Source organism: Carassius auratus, unplaced genomic scaffold (genome assembly GCF_003368295.1).
Source record: "Carassius auratus strain Wakin unplaced genomic scaffold, ASM336829v1 scaf_tig00214968, whole genome shotgun sequence".
NCBI lineage: Eukaryota > Metazoa > Chordata > Actinopteri > Cypriniformes > Cyprinidae > Carassius > Carassius auratus.
The window spans coordinates 107,052-131,958 of NW_020527887.1; the positions used below are offsets into that span (position 1 = coordinate 107,052).

The window sequence follows — 24,907 nt, forward strand, 5'->3', positions numbered from 1 at the left end:
CTCTAAACCAACAACATCAAAGTAGGACTCCAGCACTCCTGATAAGCAGGATAATTTAATGGCTGAGTCTCGTTCTTTAGTGGGTGGAGGTCTGAGAGATGCTATCACCCGTTTCCAACAATTTAATCACAGCAATTAGAACAAATTTTCGATCTGTAATTTGCTTTCATCTGTAACGACAGAATCGATTGCACGATGGAGATTGTTTGACGTGCGCAAGGAGTTAAGAAAAAGGAATTTCTATTTTAGGATGTTTGTATTTTTGCTCACTAAATTTATTTGGGGTTGCTGCTGTTTCTTTTGGATGAACCAAATGCGACGCCGTGGTTGGCTGTGTACATATAATCCCACAATCATCCTCAGAATCTTGACAGATTCAAATCGGTCTATTCATAAGTTTGTTGTAATTAGTACTGATGATTAATTGTTGAGGAACCCACAAAACATGCACATACACATATGCACACTCACACACGGCTCAGTGTTTCCTATACGGACTGTTTCTCAAGCTGAAGCGAAACCCCTGAGATACACAGAACTCCCAGAGATCTCTGCAGGAATGTCTTTGTGCGAAATGTGAAATATTCATTAGAGTTAAATAAGCCCTTCAGTCCTACCCTGAAGTCAACCGCGTCCTGATTTTAATCTTGCACATGAGACAAATCTGAGCATGACTTTCTTTAAGCCCAGGTGCCACGCTAGAGGTGCTTTTGACAGGGTTTATCACCCACACGACAGATCATTTACAACAGCCCCCAGCTCTTGCCAGCAGATAATCTCTCTGCTCGGCTTCAGTGCGGGTTCTGTGGCACACATCATCACCCTTCTTGACTGTGGCATGCATCTTACACACATGCTGTAATGCTCACAGAGCTCGCTTAAAGGACAGGTTCACCTAAAAATTAAAAATATGGCATTATTTATCGACTTTCATGTTGCTTAAAACCTATATGCTTTAATATGAAGAATCATTACACAGTGCATCACACAGCACCCATGTATGTCAAGCGCAAAAAGCACCATTACTGTAATCTAGTGCTATATTCAAAATGGTCTTAAACTTTGTTTTTATTTAATATAAATCAGCAGTGAATATCTACAACTTAAACCCTAAATAATGTGCACTTAAAACAATGACTCTTTAGAGAAAACGTAATTGTGCACAATGATTCCACATGTTGAGCTTTCTTCTGTATCATATTTGATACCCACATTTCTAAATCCTAAATGAGCAACATGTTGCTGAGAAACCTCAGAAACCTTTAAAACAATCTACTGAAGTGACGTGTGGATAAGTATGGTGACCCATACCTGGAATTTGTGCTCTGCATTTAACCCATCCACACACACACACACACACACACACACACACACACACACACACACACACACACACACACACACACACACACACACACACACACACACACACACACACACACACCATTAACATATGAACAACGTGTTTGCTTAATTATCCATGCATATTTTTGTTTTAAGAAAAATTATTCAAATGTGAATATCAAATTAGATTATCAGGCTTTTGAGCAATGTTTTTTCATCTCTCAATCATTGTTTTGCATTGAATTTTACATATTATTGGGAAATAAGTATCTGCTGTATTGTTATAAATATCTCGTTGATTTACATTACAAGATATAAGAATTTTATGTTTTTTCCTCCTTGAGTACGTGATCCATATTCTTATTATATCATATATGAGGCATAAAAGCCTGATGTATTAAATATGATACAAAACATAAAACACACATACAAACTTTTATATATAAAAGTCTATATATTTATAGAAAAAAGGTTCAAAAACGTACATTTTATAAAAATAAAAATAAAAGATTTGGTTAACTAGATTGCATGTTAGCACTTAGTTTTTTTTTTTTTTTTTTTTTTTTTTTACATTAAATCCTTGAGATATTGTTCACAAGAACAAGCCAACAACATAACATAAACTCTTCTAAATTGGCAAATACCAAACCATTAACAACTAACAAGATGACAGTTTTCTCATCTTGCTCAAAAACACACAAAATAATACTTCATTTCAATTTTTTTTCTTCCAAACCAGTTACATACAAAGCATACTTAGAACTAGAAAGCAACTGCCCAGTTTCAGCTGATGCAACAAAAAGTATTCCTGCAGTCCCAACACACAAATGCATAAATAAACTTCTATTTTAGCGGACTAAGCAAAAGTTGTGAGAAAATACTCTGAAAAAAATGTAAGTAAACTAAACAAGCACAATGAGAACAGGCAGTTTCATCACATTATGTAGGTGATTTAAAGGAACAGCCCTTCAAAAACAGGGTTAGGATGACACGGTGGTGGGTAGATAATGACAGAATTAAAATTTTTGGGTGGACTATCCCTTTAAGCAGCGCCTGATTAAAGGTTTTGTCTTTTTCTGTTGATTTTAGGATGAAATATGACCTGGGCTTTCTTGACAGATGTTGTGAGATTCACAGAAACAGATGAACTCTCACACACAATGATGACTTTGCTCATTATATGAATGATGTCCTTCATTTACAGAAGAATTTATTTGGCTCATGAGTTGACCCAGCTTTCTTTGGCATATTCCATCGTACAACCACCCATCTCTCCTCTAAGTTTTAACGAGCGAGACTTGTATGACCCAAGAAAACATCTTAATTACTCTCTCTGGACCCTGTTTGAGACACGCAGGGGTGGGTGGTCCGCTGCAGTCTTCCCCTGCACAACACACAAATGTGTGCCGTGTGTCCATTTAAAGGAAAAAAATAACAAAATGCCTCATTGAAAACACTTGAAATGACTTAAACATGCACTCTTATTGGCTCATTTAATGGTTAGACTTTCAATAAAACAGCAAGGTCAAACACTGACTTGCTGTGATCTCCTGACATTTTCAAATGTTTATACTTTCATGTGCAGAAATTCATCAGTTACCTCATGTATTTAAACATCCCGAACAATAAAGACAAAAATAATTCAGTCCCTGCATTTACGATTTACAGTTTGGAAAGGTTGATGCTAGTTGCTGAAAGTCCGAACCAGTCTGCAGATCTGAGCTGACAGTTTTCATAGAAACATCGTGTAGTGGATGATGGTCACAGACTCCATTTTTTTTTTACTTCAGACAATGAGTCCGTCCAGTTGGAGTATATCAAACATGTTTGATATTTTAAGCCGATTTCAGAATGCATATTGTTTTTTTTTTTGTCATGCTTCTTCTAGCAACAAGGCACATGTTTCTGCATGAGTTCATTTTAATCGGTACGACTTTAAAGTCTGGTAGTGTATGATCCTCAGCCATTTTAATGTATGATGGCCAGTTTTTCTTTTAGAAAGTCAGTCCAGTGTTTAAAAATCTGGTCAGATTTAAAAAAATCATGTAGTGTATTCCATCCTTAAGAAATTTAAAGTTTAAATACATTAGCAACGCATGCGAAACACCAACATTCTGTTTTTAGAATTACTTTAACACTTTAGAATGTTAAAGTTCAGATTAATTCTAGAATGTCATATTACTGAACAGGCATTGGTTGCTATGCAGTTTCTAGTGTTATGGGTTGTTGTTTTTTCTAGGGTTTTATTTGGCAGTGACATACTTGGTTTAAACGAACATACAATCATTACCAATTGTACAAGCAGCAAAGCTTTCAGCTTGCATACCCGTGCCTCACCTGAATAAGTGTTGCGTATTTTCGATGTCAAAGCAGCTGCATCTTCAAACTGAAGAATATTTAATATTTTTCACTTTTTTTCTATTTTGCTTATTAATTTCACACAACTGGTAAGAGTAGTACGTACCTGGTAGAGCTGAGGACATGGCTGAATGTGCATGGAAATGATTCAGTTGAGTGAGTCAATTACATTAGAACAGCTTTGATCGATTCAAACTTGAACTTGAAGATTTTAAGGTCGTTCTAAGTCCGATTTGCACCTCTGAAACTGATAATTGGGAAGGTGTGGCCTGATTTGAGATTTGTGGCAAACATTCAAAGTTAAATGATTGAGAAGATTAATCGATTCCTGAATCAGACATCACATGTTTTGAGTCTAAACAGCCAGTTTAACATAATATACAATCCTTTTGTTTGCTGATCCCTAGCTATATATTAAAAACAATTCCACTACTAAAAGCTATATGATTTAAAAATAGCAACACTTCCATTTCACTAATGTGCATTACTGTGAAATATAGGAATCTTTTACATAAATTAACCATGGTTTTATTATAGTAAAAGTACAGTAATCATGTTTTTTGGCATACTGATTACCATTTGGAAAACTGATCCACAGTTTTACTACAAATACCATGGTTAAACTGTGATTAGTGTAGCTAAACCATGGTTAATTTTTGTATGGTATATTATAGTGCTGACAGTAAGTCTAATCAAAGCTAGATTTTGGCAAGAACATGTCATCATTTTTCTGAACTTTGACCATATTAAAACTCAATCAAGTAGAAGACCAGCAGAAGAACATGCATGTGAAAGGTTAATCAGTCTCTCTTTTTAATGTCTTAAAGGCTTTACTGTCTCTCTTCCCACACCTTTACTGTCTAAAGCAGTCTGGAAGTGCTTTGACAGAGTTTCAAATCAGTGATATTTAGGCAAATGTTTGGACATATTCAGCTAATGCAGGGATTTCGCTTTTGAAAACTTAGTTTAAACTAAAATACTATAATATAAAAAATTACACTATTATAATGCAGTTTATTAATTAATACATTTCTTGCCAACATTTTAATTTACTTTTCAGATTAGTTCCTCTTTTTGCATCACTGACCAAAGATAATGCTATTTTTTTATATTTATGTTTAACATTATTAACTGACATTTTAATATCTGATAAGACTGCGGCCCGAACAAATAAGCAAAGACTTTGTAGATAGACCATGAACGTTAGACTGTTTCTCCAGAGACCGAGACGATGATTAAAGCCTCTTATCGATGACTTGGAACAAATAAGGAGGTGATTTGAGAAGTGAGAGACGTATAACTCCTAAGATCACCTTTATTTCTTAATCTGTTTATTGTAAACTAATGAGTGCAACTGTACAGTTTTTTCCAGGGCCAGTCATTTTGTATTCCCTTTGAGACCTTTTAATCATTCAAAGACAGTTTTGTGTCAGTGATATTAACAGTTGACACAATTGTCTAATTGTCAGCCTATTTAAAAGTCCTTAACATTATGATACTCTTATGATACTAGTTCCCAAATATCTCCCAGATATCTGATTTAAATGTGAAAGCAAAAAAGCATGTGTATGTGCATGTCTAAGGATTTGAGTGTGTGATTTCATCTACTGTTCACTATAGTTGTGTGAAAAGTCTCTTGAGATCCAAAGAGGACCGATGCTACAGACAGTATACCTGCACATGTATCCCAGCATGCATCTCTCTCGGCCTTCCTTCTTTTCTTTTGTAACACATCACCTTTTCACATTAACAATACTATCTACATCAGGGGCGTCCACAGTACCACCCAGAAGGGCTGAAAACATCCTCCTCCACTGCAGGTCCTGAATGAGCCCCCATTCGATGCATCTCTCTCACACCAGTGTGTACACAGAACCCATTCAGAGCTGATGGGCTGAGAGGAAACAACACATCCACACTCACTCTGCGCAAACACAAATGACGGATCAGATGAAGACTATTGGCTTCACATGAGACACTAACATTTTATTCAGTCTATTTGAAGAATAATGAAGTGATCATGAGAAGTATGTCCGCCGACACAACAATCCATGCGTCTTCTGTACACAAAAAAAAAAAAAAAAAAAAGATTTCGCATAGAAGAACCATTCATTGTGCCACTGAAGAACCTAAGTCTTAAAAGAACCGTTAATCTTAGTGTGAAGAACATTTTATTAATCTAAGGGACATTTTTCCACAAAAAAAAGAACCTTTTGTTCAGTGGAAAGGGTTCAATGGATGTTGAAAGGTTCTAAATGGAACCCTCAGTGCCAATAAAGAATCTTTATTTTTAAGAGACTGCAATGAGATCCTGCTTTCAGATTCTCCTGAGAAAAAGACCTCAAAGAGGCAAAATTGAGATTTAAATTAAATATAATTTTTTTCCGTGTCTTTGCTTTCCTTTACATCTCAGTCATGATCTTCACCTTCACATTTCCACCTGAACATTCCTGATATCTTAATCTCCAGAGATTTTCTGGAAAGACAAATCCTCACTGCATCAACAGACAAAGTAATCTGAAAATATTTAGTTTAGGGATTAGGAGTGAAGCTTTCAGAGCTCCTCTGGGAATGAGGAGTGGCTCGGTCCCTCACCTGTCTGTCGATGCTGAAGCTTCAGGTTTCACGAGAGAGGAAACAGATCTCCACAGGAGACCCACTTGATTGTGCCTTACATGCTGTTAACACTGACCTCAATTTAAATGTGAATTAAAGATGGATTAGCAACACTGTCCACTGACTCTCACTATATTAGCAGTGATTGAGAAAAAATTCTCAAACCTTTCCTATATCTACATATGCACACAATATTTTCATATTTATACTTGCAGTTTTTATGAGACATAGTCAATGATTTTCCATTTCTCTGATAAACGTTTAAGATCAGATTCATATAGATTTGACAACTTAAAGAGGATGGATATGCTTGGCATCATAAATGATGGACGCTCACACACCACCAGATCTTCAAATCATACTGAACACAACAAACATGTGTTTTTCTGTTGTTGCTAGAAGACAAGTGACAAAAGAAAACTATAAGCTTTGTAAAATCAGCTCAAAATAACAAACGTGTGAACTGGTTTTCTCAAAATATAGTCTCTAACGTCAAATTGTGTAAAAAACGCGCCAAAAATGTTGGTAGAATCATGTAGGGTATTCCAGCTTATAGTGTTATTTTCGCAGAGCGCAAATACTGTTAAACGAACGAACCCATGCCATGCTATGTGGCTTAAGAAAAGAAAAGAAAAGTTACAAAAAAGGATAAAGAAGGCAGCTTCAACCGAAATTAGATTGTTTATGTAACGCAGCAAAGACTGAATTGCTTGTTTCGAACAGAACAATCATGTGTTAGGTGAGAGGGGGCGGAGCTTCACAGCTCTTTCAGGCTGGATAAAGTCTGCTGGTTTATCCACGTTTTAATATTCCTTTGTTCATAGAGATTTTTAGATATATGCCAACTCCCTTACTACCACCACATCCTGCAACACAGCGTGTTTCGAATTGCCTGGCACATGTTTGTGAACACGTACTATATACAAACATAAAAAGAGACCTAGATCAGCACAGATTTAAACCCAACTAATGTCAGAGAGAGGGGAAAAAACACAGATACAATCATAATTGTGTATAAAACACTAGAGTTTGCATTTTGCTGAATCTATTTCAAGAAATCTACAGCCTTTCCGATTCAGAGCTACAGAATGTGCCGTCTCAGCACTGATGGATTCGGATTAAACCAGCGTCAGAAACGACTCGCTCCGGCTAATGGAGCTATTAGAGACTCAGTGCTGTGCCCCTGTAATTGTTCACAGTTGTTCACCAAGGCTGGTGATAAAGTGAAGTGGGAAATGGAGGAATGGGGCCGTGCTGTGTGGCACGGCAGGGTAAAGTCAACTTCTCAGCTGGTTTTGGCTGTGATCTGTTCCCTGGTTCATTTCCATGAGGTTGGGGGTGGGTTGGTTACATACAACACTCTCTTCTATCAGTCACTGCCATCAGTGCAGCAGCTCAGAGCTGCTGATAAGGTAAAATGGGACACACACAGGGCGTCATGCACTTTTTTAAGGTCACCAGTTGAGGGCTCTATTTTTTTTAAGACATGACCAAAGAGTAAAGCAAAATAAACAATTTAAACACGTATTCTTTAGTTTATTCAAGGACACCCAGAACATATAGCCTACGTTGTGTTTCTCGTAATAAACTAAAACTGCACCTGACCTTGAAAAACCTTGAAAAACATGACATTTTGATAATAGCTCCTTTGTGTTAAATGAGAAAAACTTTCAAGTGACACACGAGTGGGTGGATGATGACAGATTTTTCAGTCTGAAGTAAATGATCTGCGGAAGTGTGCCTCGATTGGACTTTTAGACAGACACATTTTTTTTTACTTAGAACTTCTAAATTGCTCAACCCTTTAAAAATATTTAATTGGAATTTTCTCATTTTCATCTCATGAAGTATTTTATTTTATTGTTTGTTTTTGTTTTATTTATTTTTATTTTAGTTTTTTGTTGTTATTTTCATTATTATTTCATTTTATATAATTATTTTATTTAGTTTTTGAGTTGTATTTATTTACTTATTTGTTTTATATTAAATTGTATGTTTATTTATTTATTTATTTATTTCATTTATTTATTATTATTATTATAAATTTTTTCGAGGGGGTGGATGTTGCATTGAACTAGAAAATCATAATCATGATGTTTCAGTGCACACACTGACGCACATATTTTTATTTTATTTTTTATTTGGGAGGTGTAAAGTGTACCACTTCCATATCGGTGGCCTGAGACATTCGTCAGCCAGTAAGCTGAGATGGAATTTCCCGATTACAGTCAAAACTTGAATTTTCTCTCCTCAGGAGGAGATAACAATCAGTTTAGTTCATGTGTGCGTGCAGCTTTTCATTAAATATGCTTTTGACTTGCAGACATATTTACACCTTGTTTTCAGGAGCAATCAACACAATGACATCAATGAAAAGCATCTCAATACTTCGCTTTTCTTTGCATTTCTTTCTTTCTTTTGTCTGATGTGCAGACTGAGTTTAGTGGAGCTCAGATTAGAGACAGTCGTGTCGCTGCGGTGGCAAAACGAGTTTGACGGTTGCCAACCACCGTTACAAATGAAACACTCTTCCGAGGTCAGCAGAGAGTCAGTGCAAAAGATGAAACAGAACGCGGTGTCACATGACCACAAAAAGCTCTTGTCCAAGTCTTTCAATCATGGTAGATGATTTTGAAATAGACCCACCTTAAAGCACTGTTGACAGCACGGTCTGTCTCAGAATGCCTTATGACAAGCAAAGGCGTGATTTGATTTTTTTTTTTTTACTTCAGGAGAATGTAATCTGTTAGTCAATTGCTTCTATGGAAAGAAAAACTTTAATTTATTATTGCAAAATACTATAATATAATACCAGCCCAGTGTTTGGATACACTTGACTGATTGATCTGAAAGACACGGAGATGTAAAGGCTTCCACTTGAAATGCCTGAAATTAGTTTTGCAGACAAATATTGGTATATGCATATACCTATGCATTTCTGTACAATATTATATAATTAATATATTAACATAATCATTTCTGTATATACAAATTATGTGTTTCTAATAATAATTTACTAATAATACTAGCTGTATATAAATGTATATAACTATATGTACTAAAATAACTAGAATTTTTTTATTTAAATTAGACATTTGAAAAAATAAACACCTTCCAAATTAGTAAAACATGAACTGAAATTAAAATGAAAAAATAAAATATGTAAATATAAAAACTATAATATTAATCAATAGAAAAACTTCAATAGCATCTCATTTATATAAAACAATATTAATATGTGAGTGTGTGTGTGTGTGTTTGTGTGTAGGAAAATCACCAACAACTGTCCTTTGATTAACATGATTAACACTATAATTTATATATATTTGCATAACATATTACAAAATGTTTGTAATGCAGAAATATGTCATTTTTCTTCTACATTTTCGCATTTTTACATCTTTACATCTGAATTATCACAGAGCTCATTATGGAGAAACACTGGCATAACGCTGTAGTTTTTCGCATCTGTTTTTTGCATTGCCCACAGATGAGGAAGCTGTTAACATTGGGAGCAGTGCATTATGGGACACAGTGAAGTCATATAGGGTGGATTGATGTTCAGAGGGGAGGAATTTTATACTTCAGTTTCTTGAGGGCACAAAACGTACAGAATGTTTTGCTTTTGCTAGATCAGAAAATTAAACAGTATTAAACAGGCTTCATATTTCCAGCATTTTCTGAACCATTTAGTTGATGCTCTTTTTTGAGGAAATTCCAGTTTATTTCATGCAAATATTGTAAGCACCATCATGCAAGCAGCCTGGCTCGAACACAAACCACAACTAAAACAAATTCAGCCTCTACTCTTTCTACTGAAGCTCAATGTAACCTCATAAAACCCTGGGCAATAATTCATATTTTTAGTATGTCTGGCTTCTTAAAGGTCAGTTAGTCCAGCCATCTTTCAAAGCCATGCTTCCAATACCACCCAAACAAACACAACATTTCTGAGCCTGTATCAGAACCGCTGGTGACAGAAGACACTGGCTTTGAAGACCAAGATGGGCTAAACAACAAAAATAGATATGCAACACACACACACACACACACACACGTGTGAGTGCTCGACAAACAGAGTAACTCTAAACTGCTGAGCATCCATTAGCTCATTTCCCATGAAGCTCCACATCAGGATGAGTTTGATGAATGAATGATGAAACACACCAGTGTTTCAGCTCACATTTCGATGTCTAAATGCAAGTAAATCACTTCAGATATAAATGTCTGCTAAATGCATGTAAATTAAACAAAAGCAAACACTTTTGATTTTGGATTAGACAAAATGTATTGCAATTTTAAATGATTTTAAAAGAATGATTCATTTGCAAACAAGACATCACCATGACAAATTAATTACATACATCCGAATCAAATGTTTTTTTTTATTGGACTTGTGTGTGTGTGTGTGTACTTTTTTATTATTATAAAAATACATTAGACATCTTGTGGCTGTGACAAAATTGTTTGTAATGCAAAATGGAACACTTTTATATATATATATATATATATATATATATATATTTAAATAAAACTTTGAAAAGAATAGTATTGACATGAACTTTGGAGGCACATTTTATAAACATTTTTTTATTATTATTAAAAATATAATTAATTGAATTTTATGCATTAGACATCAAGTGGCTGTAACAAAATTGTTTGTCATACAAAATAAATAAAAAATATTTAAAATCAATCAAAAAAAATATTATAATGAACTTCATAGGCCCAATAATTTAGTTTTAGTTTTTTGTTTTATAATAAAAATATAAAAATAATTTAAATAGTGTTTTTGTTTTTTGTGAAGAATGTTTCAGCTCACATATCGTCTAAATGCATCTCCTGCATCTGCCAAATGCATAAAGTGATTTTTATTTTTTTTTGCAAATGTATACAATGGCCAACATACCATACAAAACACATTGTGGTCAGCACAAAACATGTTCATCCACATTGCCAGCAAACCTGTAATTAACAGGACATTTTTTTTATTTTACTTGAGTGTTCAGTGTTTTTGAAGATGAAGGCTTGTCACGCAACAACCTGTCTGTGTTGAACTGGCATCAAAGTACTGCATAGTGTGATTGGACGTGAAACTTTTGACGTCAGCAGTGACAAAAGATGCGGGAAGTGTTTCCTCCTCCCTTTTAAAATTTGATAAGCCTATTTATTATTTTATCCAATGCACAAATATACAGCAACTCACCAGTTGGTCTAGATACACACTTGAGGCCTTGTATCATTGTTGAGGATTGACTAAGACCCTTTGAGTTACTCTGGAACCAAAACTGTGTGTATTTAGTTATTTTGTTTGTGTTTTATGTAGTTTTATTTGAATAGATGTGCGTGTGGTGTTGAATGTGTGTGGTGCTTGTGAATGAGCGTGTGATATCTAGTCCTACACAGAAGACAGCAGTAAGGCAGGAGACTTCAGGCTGTGGTTTCACGCTCTGACTGTATAGTGCATCTCCCGGCGCCTGCTGTCTGCGCTGCTCAGAGACATTCAAACCCTGTGGCCTGAAATAGAGCGGTGTACGGCATTTAATTATGTTTGACTTGGACAAGATTAATGATGTTTCGAGGTGTTTCAATCATAACTAACAAAAGTCAAAACTGGTTTTACACAACAAGGCATGTACCATAATCCCCCATAATTACCTTTAACCTTTATCGTTTGTCTCTTCTTGTGATGTTGTGAGCGTGCTCACTGAAAATTAGGATTTTCTGTAGGATTATGTCTGAGACATGGATAAGCATTTTTAAAGATGTGATGTGCTTTTTTACCGGCTCTTTGTTTGCCTGCAAAGTCTTAAAATAACACAATGATATGAGTATCATGATGCTTTGAACTCCTTTGTATACAGTGGGGTCCAAAAGTCTGAGGTGTTATATTTTGTGTTTTTCAAATTTAATACAAACGTTTTCATTACAAATTGTATTATCAGCATTTAATCTATACATAATTATTTCATATAATTTGAAATATATTATAAACATCTTTAGATTAAATTGTATAAATGTAAAATTTTTTATAAACATTAAAAATGCATCAAGAAAAATGTACAAAAGTGATTTTGTGTCCATAGAAAGCACATTAAATGTAAGTAAAATGTCTACTTTTAAGGTTTTAAATAAGTTTTTGGAAAATAAAATGTCAAAATTTGGTTGAAATAATGTTACATTGTCATTCAGTGTAACACAATATTTATGCAAAAAATTCAAACAACATGCTCATTCTGACGTGCACATATTAAAATATCTAAATGAATAATGGAGCATACTAAATTTTATTTGGTTTTAAATAAGTACAAAATTCTTACTGACAAATGGGCAAAACCTAGGATAGTGGCAAATGTTAAAAATGTAAAATTACAACTCATTAGTATTTGGGGTGAAAGTAATTAGTCTTTTAATATGTCATAAATTTATTTTTGTTGTAAATATGCCTGACAAGATTGTTACACTGAATGACATTTTACTGGGTGTCTTCTGTGAATCAGGGCTAAATGTATGATATTTATTTTTTACCCCGAAAAACAAAAACAAAATTGCAATTACATGAAACAGAAAACTTTTTGTATTTTTATTTTTAACTACAACAGTTTAAAGCAGTATAACACTTTTTTTTATGCTTAAACACTTTTTCATCTTTGACCCATATACACACACACTTTTTCATCATCATAATAATAATATTTTTTTCCATCTCTAAATGAAAAGATTCCAGATTTTTAATGCATGTGTGCATGCAATGACTGATTTATATAAAGCTTTATTGCAACACTTTGACATTGTTTAAAGAACATATTGTAACACAATATAACTTGCAATTTTGCTTATTTGTGCTTATGTGATTGTAAAACCCTTTGGTGCATTGAGCCGAGCCATTATTGAGAGCTACTTAAAGACTCACGTCACCTCGGCATAGAGTGCTGCACACCCACATTCAGATAGAGATGTTTGCAACTGGACCATGTTACATCTCACATTACCTGCAGGACATGCCTGAGCTGACACAAGAATGAAGCTTTGAAAAAGTAAGAAAGAAGAAGCTCTAGACGGGACAGATAAGGACCAATAATTCACTCAGATGAGAACATACACATATTCTGCTAAACAAGAGCAGGGTGGCATAAAAAGTTTGATAGCAAAATCTACAAATAGTATAGCTGGTGTTTAAATTGGCAATTCAACTTATGGATAATTTCCGACTGTCTCTAATCTTTCATTTTTGATTCTGTTTTTGTTAGTTTTTATTGAAAACTGGTGTTTATAAACTAAAAACACATGTAGAAGCATTAGGTTGGTCTAATAGGGTGCTTCTACATCTCACATGATAGGCCAAGACTTCCCTTTAATATTCACATGACTTAATTAATATGACTTTATGAATTCAAGCAGTTAAAGGGATAGTTCACCCAAAAATGTAAATTCTGTCATCATTTCCTCACCCCCGTGATTTCCCAAACCTACACGAGGTTCTTCATGCTGTTGAACATAATGGAAGATATTTGAAAGAATGTGGTTTAACGAAAAGCTGCTGGTCCCCACTGACTTGGAAAAAAAAACATTTAAAGTGAATGAAAAAACAGTCAGTGAAGTTACCCATATTCCTCTCTCTCTCTCTTCCTCTCTCTCTCTCTATATATAGGTGTGTGTGTGTGTGTAACATTATTATAATCATACAGCTTGAATGTGAGTAAATGATAATATAATTTCGATGATAATAGTATTGTCCCTTTATAGCCTAAGAGCGAAAACTATAACTCTGTAGCTTTAATAGACTTTATCTAGCTCCGCCCCTTTTCAGCGGAAGTTCAAAGATACTAAAAATACTAAAGATAATGATAGGTAATGTAATGGTGATGCAAGTTAATGATTAGGACACAAAATATGGAAAAATATGGTTAGTTTTGTCAAACTGGTGAACGCTACAAACAGCTCAGAAGGCAGAATCCATCCATCCTTAGTGCTGGCATTTAAAGCGGCAGACAACATAACTGCGCATGCGTAATAGGGGTAAAAACAAAAAAATTATTTAATAATAATAACATATATCTCTAATAATAATGAACATATCTCGGGATTTGTGATTAAAGTGCCGAATTCAGTCTAGGTCAAATAAACCAAAAAAAAAAAAAAAAAAAAAAAAAATCGCTAAACCGTCAAGACTTTGTTACTATAGCCTACTATTAATTAGGCATATTTTTATTGGCTTTTTTTTTTTTTAATCGAACAACTAAAAAATGAAAATGTGAAGTTATAAATAGGTTAAAATATAGCCTAGTCAACTCCAAATTAATTACATTGCAATATTAGCCTATCGCAAATTTAAGGATGTTTTTTCCCCCCAATATCATTAACAAGGTTCAAATTGTAGCCTACTGAGCAAATAAAACTGTATATATATATATATATATATATATATATATATATATATATATATATATATATATCCTACTGTATGTATGGATATGTATAGCTGTTTTACTATTTCTTAAGTAACGTTAAGGCATCTATGATCGCATTACTTTCTTAATTTAGTAAATTGTTATTTTTACTTATTAATATATTTTGCCCATAATTTATCGTATGAGCTTTTACGTTTTAGGTGACACGAACTGACTTGTTGCAACAGTTTGATATGATCGTCTATCTGTTTATTTTTATGGTTGTCCAAGCAGATCTTCTGTCACGTGAACAAACATCGACAGCAAAATCCCACATAATCTCTCTGTAAACATGTTATCTGTGACCGTTGAGAAGAAATCAGCCATAAAATTGATTACACGCAAAAAGACAATTCACTTTTGACATGGCTTTATTAAGCAGAAATGAATTTATAAAAATAGATATGCATGTGTGTATTACTCTATAGGCCATTCAATATCATACAGACACGAAAACGCAATGACATGGACAGTTTCATTTCATTTCCCCTCTAACAATGTTGCTTTGCTCACAAGAAAATATTCCAACAAATTGCAGCCCATTTATAACAACAGCCTGACGCTATATTTATTTGCCCCAAAGAACAAGAAAAAAAATCTACTGCAAATATTGCAGAAATCCTCTGTGGTATTTCCACAGCTTCAGATCCCACTTTTTCTTAATGGTGTGAAACATTCAGTTGTGTGTTTTATCCAGAAGTTACTGCAGAGTGAGTCCTTGAAGCTGCTCATGAAGGATGAACAGGTGATTTTTAGTTGTTTCTGGTTTCTCTGGGTTCTTATGACTCTGATGAGAGTCCATGAATGGTGCTCAGACCCTCTTGCTGCTGTTTGCTCAGAGGACTCTTTCTTTCTACAGCTGGAGCCAAAAGAGAGGAGTGTTTATAGCAAACAAGATGTTTGTTAAGTCTATACTTCCTCAACAATGTCAGTGTGACCTACACTGTATTTTGGGGTACATTTAAGTTACACTGGGAGCAGTGGTACAATGGAAAGCCATGTCATAAAACTTCATTAAAATTGGCCTAAAATATGACGTCAGAGTAAAACGTGGAAATAAATAATGTATGCATTTAGCAGAGTTACAGTACATTCAGGCCAACATTTTTTTACCTAACATGTAATGCCAAAAACATGAACTAAATAACATAAAATGCGATATAAAACACTCCATTGCACACAATAAAAATTACATAGTGAAAGACTATTTTTTAGACTATTATATAATTGAATATAAACAAATATTATGGTTTATGCAGGGAATTCGTTACTCTTAAACAAGCTATAAAATGTAACATTTTATCGAAAACTTATACATATTGATTTCCTAATAATATATTATTATTTACACTATATATTTACAGCAAAGCCTATAAATTTAAATATATATTACAGTTTACAAAGTAAGTTTTAATGCAGCATTTTTATATTCTTTTCAATCAAAATGTATGTTTTGTGTATGTTTTTGCAACATTTATTCTACTTCTTTTTATTTTTGTTTTAATTTCATGTAGAGGTTTTCATAATTGAGTGTTCAGTCTTACCTTCTCGGAGCGGGTTTTTGTGCAGGTTCGGGCTCTGTATCATGGTCCCGTTGTGCGGATGGGTGAGACCCGCGCCCTGAGACTGCCAGTGCCCGTAGTTACCCGGATGTCCACCGTAAACACCGTACTGATTAGCGGCGGAGTACGCGCATGCAGGAACATATCCCGATAAATTTGATGAACCCTAAACATGTAAAAAATAATCTTGATTTTTTTTATATGTGCACCAAAAAGAACGACACCAAATAATTCATAAAAACAGAAAATTATATTATGATAAAATGCAATCAAACTAGTGATCAATTTTAACCAGTGATCAATAGAACAATGCAGTATTATTCGATGACACTCAAAAGATCAAATTTGACTAAACTATAGAAATAATGAAAGTTAAAAACATTTGCACAGATGTCTTGCACTCAGATGTAAATATTATTTATTGGCATTTATGATTGCATAGGCCTATTTAACATCCATTTAACCCTTTTACACAAAACGTTCTTTATAGAGGAAAAAATGTTCTGCAAATTATTAAAATGTTCTGCATTCTAAGCAAAACGGTTCTGAAAGATTCTTTGTGGAACCTTTTGTAAACTTCTGAGAAAACATGGAACGTTTATTTTAAAGAACGCTTCTTTATATTGTGCATAAAATTGGAAATGAAGCATGCACACGTAAATTATGCATATTGTAAAATAAGTAAACCAATAAAATAAAAGTGCACCTGTGTGTACTTGATGTCACTTTCTATTGGAGGTTTGTCGATCCCGGTGACTCCGTGAACGGAAGGAAATGAAGGTCTGTTAACGCCCGTCCAGTCCTCCATTTTCGGCTGGTAACTTTCTGTTCCGGCAAGAGCTGTTGAAATATATATAGAATTAAAATAAATCTGCTGCACGTTAACAACAGCAACAAATAGCTATAGCATAGTAAATCAAGATTATGATTTCAAGATACGCGCTAATCTTGGAGTAAAACCATAAAGAACCGAACTTCAAATTGGCTCAGTCTGAAACTAAGCATGCTTCCTATCTGCAATCATGCTTTAAAAACTGATCAGAAGAACCAAAAATAAAAAAAGAAGAGGAAGAAAAAAAGAAACATCAATAGCTAACTTTTTAATCTCCAAACAGCAGAATACACTTAGAGTGCAGAAGCAATGCAACACTAATAATCCAGATAGACCTATTCCCCAAACACCTCATGCATCTTCTCCATTTCAATTTCTCCAATATTGGAATTTTGGGTGATAAACTGGTAAGACATAAAAATTATAGTATCTGATAAATGAACAATATTCCCATTAATCGTTAAAATCGCACAAAGACAGCATCATAAGTGGCTCCGCCAGGATCTTGAAGGCCTATAGAAGGTGGATTACCTGCGGGGTCCATAAAAGCTCTTATTCCTAATATGTTGCTGACGGTGTGAACGGAGGGCCAGGCCCGGGACAGGTTGACAGACACAGCCGGAGGACTGCACAGTTTGGAGCCAGTCGGGGACATGGCGTTCGGGTAGGAGTACGGATACACGGGATTATAGGAGATCTGCGGAGGAGAGGGTTTGCTGTCGTACTGACTCGGCTGAGACAGGTTCCCAATCTTGTTTCTTAGAATGCGACTGATGGAGCTCACCGACGGAACATTATATTTGTCACACACTCCGTCGGCCAGCAGTCTGTCGCGTATTTCCCAAGCGAATATTCCAGGATCGCCCTGTTTGTAATCCCTTATGCTCTTCACCACGTTTGGCGTCGTGACCCGGGGTTTACTCCCACCGATAGCACCGGGTAAAATGGAGCCGGTCTCGTTGTATCTGGCCAGAATCTTGCTCACACAGCCATGAGAGACCCGGAGCTGTCGACTTATGTCGCAAGGCCTGATCCCGAGCTGCGCCAGTTCGACGATCCGGACCCGGATTGCGTTGGGAAGAGGCCGACCGTTCACAAACACCCCGCCGAGCTGATTCACCTCCCCGTACGTCTGATCTGCAACAACCAAACACCGTTTAATCAACAAAACAACCAATACAGGTTAGCCATACCATTTTTAGTAGCTGTTTTATTTATTTATTTATTTTGCACTATTGAGGCTGTTATGTAAATGAAATATAAGCCTACACTCAAAATAATAATAAGAACAACACCAAAAATAAATGCTCCACAATATAACAAATAATCTTTTAATTAGCCTGTCTATATTATTATGAACAAGTTTACTTTGAGTGGTTGCTTTGAAACTATAGGTTTTTATTTTTATTTTGTTGAACAAAAATAATGACAAATGCAGACCAAAAATGTATGTAGCCTATGTATGTATTTATAGATAAAAAAACATTTTTAAGAGTGAAAGCGCATGCACTGTCAGAAATAGTGGTAGGAGTCAATTTCTGTCCCCCAATGTACAATCTGCACTAACATACCCCATAGGGATTATGACTGGACCTCAAGGTACATGTATGTACCTTTTTGAGGGTCAAAAAGGTACATGTTCCCAAGCCTATGCCAAGGGTACAAAAGTGACAAACCATTGTACCCATAAAGGTACAATTATGTGCTTTATTTTCTGAGAGTGTGGTTGTAAAGTATGCTATACATTTTTATTAATGTGTGTTTGAGCTATTGATGCCTAAAAAGTTCGACTATCCTAGGCATATGATTTGTGCCATTTTTTGCTCTAAGCATCCGGAGACACACAATATTTACACACATTACATAATTTTAGAAGAACGAGATGCATCGTACTCTCTTAAAAAATATATATATATATATATAAATATATATTTAGTGAACAGTTCTTAAAAGAACCATTGTTTTTCTGTGCAGAACATCTAAATAACTTTTTTCAACTATAAAGAAGCTTTGGTGGAGCGTACATTCCATGGCTGTTAAAAATTATGGAACAATCGATAAAGAAGCCTTCATTTTAAGAGTTATGATTAGGCTATTCGTTTGATTTTTATTTATTTATTTATTTTTTAAATAAAATATAGACTAGTTCTAACAGATCAAGAGGAACTTACCCATTTGCATCGTGATATTTCCCTAAAGTGGTTGTGCTCCTTTATCCTTTAACTGTGCTGCTGTTAGTCCTGTGCAGCATTGGAGAGGTTACACTAATCTATGATCCACAAGTGAAACTCCGGCCGTCCAGCAGACTGGCTCGTGCGCTCAATTTGACGCGTCACAGGCTTCGATCACACTAGACAGCTCGTGACTCCGCCCCGATCCTGATCTGGGATCTGCCCCAGCAAGGATATGCTACTTCAAAATGTAGCCTACTTTCCCTGCCATTTTTGGAGTGCATTCATGCAAAATCTTAAATGAAAATAAGGTATTTGAATAGCCTATATTTACATCTGGAAATGAAAGTCGGAATTTATCTCTGTATAAAGCATTTGGTAGTCATTTATTCCTTAATGTCCACACTTTAGTAGCCTAATTGTAATAATATGCATGCAGGCAACGCTTAGGAACTACATTATCCTGACGATCTCAATGTTAAACTCAAAGTAGGCCTACAGTATAATATATTAAAAGTAGCTATAGTTTTATTACATAAAATATAAAAGGCTATAATTATATAAAACAAAGAAAATACAATAATTATAATGAAAATTATATTTAAATAGAATTTTAAATAAACGATTCTATTTAAATTAATATTTTTTATTTAATTAAAATATAACTGTATAAAATATAATAAGGCTATACCAAATTGTTAAGAGTTTTGTGGACCCATAATATTATTATTTTTTAAAAACTTTTTAGTTGCATAAGCATCTTAAAAGTGAAAGAGAAAAAGTAAACAGTGGTTCCAGAATTACAACCTGTTACTACAAGGTCTTTGCGCCTTTTCCACTGCTTAACTTAAGCAGGAAAGTTACAACTCTGAAAAACAAATAGCTTAACAATCAAATTGAATGGCAGGTTACAGATATTGCTATTAATGTAAGGACAGTGAAAAGAAACGAAGATCATATAAATGTTATTTGCATTCAAATTTAACTGCTACAGACGCAGTGGGAATTTAGTCTCAGTTTAACGAAAGCAACTCGAGGAGAAAAAGTATTGCAGCACCGCCATCTAACGGTGCATTTAGAAATCACAAGCATCAAGTGAAATGCGTATCTAAAACACAATATACCGATATATATATATATATATATATATATATATATATATATATATATATATATATATATATATACACCTTATAGAACTAGTTTTATTGGCTGTATTTGTTTGCCTTTCGCACAATATAATAAGCTAATTGACATCCTTCTGTACTGTATATTTTATTGATTAAAAATGTAAAAGTTGAATCGGTACATGGACAAAACATGGGTCACATGTAGGCTAAAAGACAGGTATAAAGGCTAAATTAAACATCTAGGTCAATGGGGGTGATTTATTTAGATTGATTAATAGATTGCTTGATTGAGGAGGAAACTCAAAGTATAAAGGAAATGTTAAAAAAGGTTGTACAGTAGGTGTCATGCTAATAAAAAAACGTAACGATTTGATGTCATGATTTGAAGTATTGCTCTTTGTAATTTTTTATTATTACTATTTTCATTGACTTTATTCTTTTTTTAACTAGAAAATGTTTGTCTTTAACATCAAACTCTTATCTTTGAAATGACACTATTTGTTTTCTTTATAAAAATAATAATAATAATTATTATTATTATTATTATTATTTTACACTATACTGTGTGATAACTTGAACTGTTTTATTTGTATGCAGATGCTTTAGGAATATGAATGTAAAACAATTGTCAAGCTACTAAGAAACCCTATATGTGATTTTGTGAGTTTCTGTGTCTTGCATCATTTCTTACAAATGTTTATGTCATATTATACCAAAGAATATGTCTGAGTGAGGGTCAGAAAGACAGACAGAGGTCTGGTTTTATCCAGATGTTTTTGAGAGGGCGTTTCTGGACATAGAGGAACATCTCTCTCTGGGCAGCTGCTACATCACATATACATTTAGGTTTTAGCCATATCTTGGCCTTTACACCTCCACCTGTGAATATGCAGTGTTTCCAGATGTTTTAATGCAAATTTTCAATCTGATGAAACTTAAATTTAAAATGAAAATATGAAAATGTTATTTAATTTTTTTTTTTTTTTTGCAAAGATAAAGGACAAAATATGTTTGCAGTTACATATTCACTAGGTCACAATCAGCTATACTTAAGAAAAATAAGAGTAACAGCAAAAATTCTAGCTTATTGTTGTTACTTTCGTCCCAACCGATGGGGTCAAAAGTAACAATGTGCAACTTATGTTCAAAGTGAAATTATACTGAAGTCTTTCTAAATTGTTAGACCACTCTTCCGAGTTACTGGCCACAGCAGAAATATATCTCTTTATACAACATTATCTTTTAAAATGATGTTTTTTTGAAAATGGTACTTTCGCCCCTGCTCTCCCCTCTACATTTATATCTGAATATATGTCAGAGATCGGAGTGGGTTCGTGAATCGTTTGAGTCAGTTCGAGTTCGGAGCGGGATCGCGAATCATTTGAGTCAGTTCGGGAGTTCAAATCGGGTTCGCGAATCATTTGAGTCAGTTTGGGAATCGCAAATCATTTGAGTGATCAGTTCGGGAGTTCGGAGCGGGTTCGCGAATCATTTGAGTCAGTTTGGGGATCGCAAATCATTTGAATCAGTTCGGGAGTTCGGAGTGGGTTCGCGAATCATTTGAATCAGTTCGGGAGTTCGTAGCGGGATCGCGAATCATTTGATTCAGTTCGGGAGTTCAAAGCGGCTTCGCGAATCATTTGAATCAGTTCGGAAATTCTGAGCGGGATCACGAATCAGGAAAGATTCGTGCTTGTAAATTTTCAAATTGGCCATAACCTTTAATTCATTGCTGCCAATGGTGGTAGATCCGCCCCTGCATATTCTTATTCATATTCTTATCACTTAAAAGACAAAAACAAAAAATTACATTTCAAAACATAAAGAGGACTAGAATTACATAATGGGTCTTCTGTACTTGCAATACAGCTAATTGTTACAGATTAGAAATGCATTGTTTAACCCAAGTTATAGTTCTATCAAGTTCAGTGCTTTAAGTGGCCCAAAATAGATGCCAGTACTCTATTATAGCCAAAAAAACTGGTTTTTGTTTTGTTTTTTATGACTCCCCTCATCCCCTGAGGTAACAACAACTATATTGAATGGGTTTCATATACAGCATTCTACAGGTGACCTTAATAATAAATCATTTTATTAGTTTGTGGATTTGCTTGAGCTAGAAAGAACTAGCTACTGAACACAAATAAAATGTGCAAAAGGATTTTGAAAAAATACCCTTAGAAAGAGCTACTGCATTCAAACTGATTCAAATGATTCGCGATCCCCCTCCGAACTCCCGAACTGATTCAAATAATTCGCGATCCCGCTCCGAGCTCCCGAAATGACTCAAATGATTCGCGAACCCGCTACGAACTCCCGAAATGACTCAAATGATTCGCGATCCCCAAACTGACTCAAATGATTCGCGATCCCCAAACTGACTCAAATGATTCGCGAACCCGCTACGAACTCCCGAAATGACTCAAATGATTCACGAACCCACTACGAACTCCCGAAATGACTCAAATGATTCGCGATCCCGCTCCGAACTCCAGAACTGGTTCAAATGATTCACGCTCCATACTCTGAACTAGGAAGAATTAGGAAGCGTGCATTGTGAGGGGCATTCTGAAAAGCGGCAGCGCAGAAAAGCAAAGTATCAAAAAGTTTGTTGGATATACAGTAAATAGATTACACATACAATCTAAAACGGTTTTACATGTGCAGTCTGATGCCACAGAAGAATAATTTATGTTCTAAAAGTAAAAGTTGTTCAATTTTTATCTTTAAACCTTCTGTGTGATCAAAAGAACAACAGTGACCTCTCAAACCTATTTAAAACAATGCTACAGAAATGTTGTTATCATTATATTCCGTCACTAGATGGCGCTCTTACACAAAACAACGCTGCATGAAGCACACGTGCACACAAAACTGCTTAGATATCTGCTGCTGTGCTATATGTCTTAGATTCAATATTTTTGTCAACTTGTTTTCTTTCAATTAGCATATAGACTTTGTTTTTTTTTTCATTTTGGAGCTGACTGATAGTAGGCACCTTGACCTTGAGCAGGTCCAATAAATACATATTTGGGCACTGAAAATAAATATATTGAATATAAATATATGGCATCTATATATTTCAGCTGTTTGACGCTCATGCATTTCAGAACACAAATCTTACTTCAGTTTACAATTTCCTTTAAACCTCCTTGAGATTTGTTTCATGATTTCGCTTGATCGGTGTACATTATGCATAAAAGCTTTCAAAGCACTGTAACGTCAGTCTCACTGTAGCCTGTTATTCATTACAGCATTAAGACGTATTTTTTGACTGCAAGAAATTACATCTAAAGTAGACTACTGGAGAAAACTCCAAAATATTTCGCTATGTACATCTACTTTGGTCTTTATAAGGCAGTCAAAGCTCCAAACATGAATGAAGGAATCGTTCATTGAGGCCAGTTGAATGCCATGACAACAAGGAGCGCGCTCACTTTTATTTGACCAGTTTGGGTGTATTGTGCGAGGGCGTCAATCAACCATTATTTCTGCGCCCCAAATAAATGCAAAACCTGATCTAGCACAAAAACTTCCAGAGGGAGCCTTTCAGTGGTCTATTGACCAGAGCTTAGTTGGTTTGTAGATGTGTTTGCACAGTCCGACCACCCATGACGCACACAGAGCCCACTGAACATTCACATAACAGATACTGTCGGAAAGAGACTCCCAAATCATTTAAGATGATAGAAATTATACTGAATAAATAATGTCGCATAGAAAGCATAAAATAAAGTTATCTTAAAATATGCACCAAAAATATACAAAGTTCTAATGAAAGAAAAGAACGAAAACAAATAAACAAATAAAAAAGTCGCCAAAAACGCTTTTAAAAGAAATTTGATCAAACAAAAATAAGAAAATTAATTGCAAATAAAATAGTGGATGAACTCTTCCATTGAAATGACTCGCAAAAATGTCCCAGTTAACCTGAATTTACCCTAAAATACTCCCTACGGAACGGGGAGTTGCAGAAAAAAAAAATCTGCAACTTACTTGGAATTAATTTGTAAAACATTGTAATTGTAATGCATTTCGGTCTAAAAAATAAAATAAATGCATTGGGGTTTGATCATTCTAAAACATGTGAAGTATGTCGATTTAGCGCGCGGTGGTTCAGCCATCAGTTTCAAACATCTGAATGCACAACGCATCATTAACGAAAAGCTTTTAAGCACCACACTAAGTATCAATGACCTCAGCATGTAGCCAGTACGAATTCTGAAGGAGGTCAGTAACAGGATTCTGCTCTTCACGTCAAAAATGGGTCGGTTTGCTTGATGAATTTAGCACTTGACTTAAGCTCTAAGCAAAATATTGACCCAAAAGGTTTCCATAATTTGCGCACTTGCCATTTTAAAGAACCCCCTTTTCATCACGGACAGCTCATCACCCCATAACATACAACGTTTCCGACCTATCGGGGGTTGTAAATGTAAAATGC

General features: G+C 34.8%; 1 protein-coding gene across 1 annotated transcript; it reads right to left on the reverse strand.

Moving 5' to 3' along the window:
• Positions 1-15,121: 15,121 nt before the first annotated feature.
• LOC113093343 (paired box protein Pax-1-like) lies at positions 15,122-19,472 on the reverse strand. Its single transcript, XM_026259167.1, has 5 exons — positions 19,334-19,472; positions 17,694-18,299; positions 17,037-17,170; positions 16,313-16,496; positions 15,122-15,627 (listed from the first exon to the last, which is right to left on the reverse strand). The coding sequence occupies exons 1-5, from the start codon at positions 19,341-19,343 to the stop codon at positions 15,548-15,550; spliced, it is 1,014 nt and encodes a 337-aa protein (XP_026114952.1). The 5' UTR covers positions 19,344-19,472; the 3' UTR covers positions 15,122-15,547.
• Between the last annotated feature and the right edge of the window lie 5,435 nt (positions 19,473-24,907).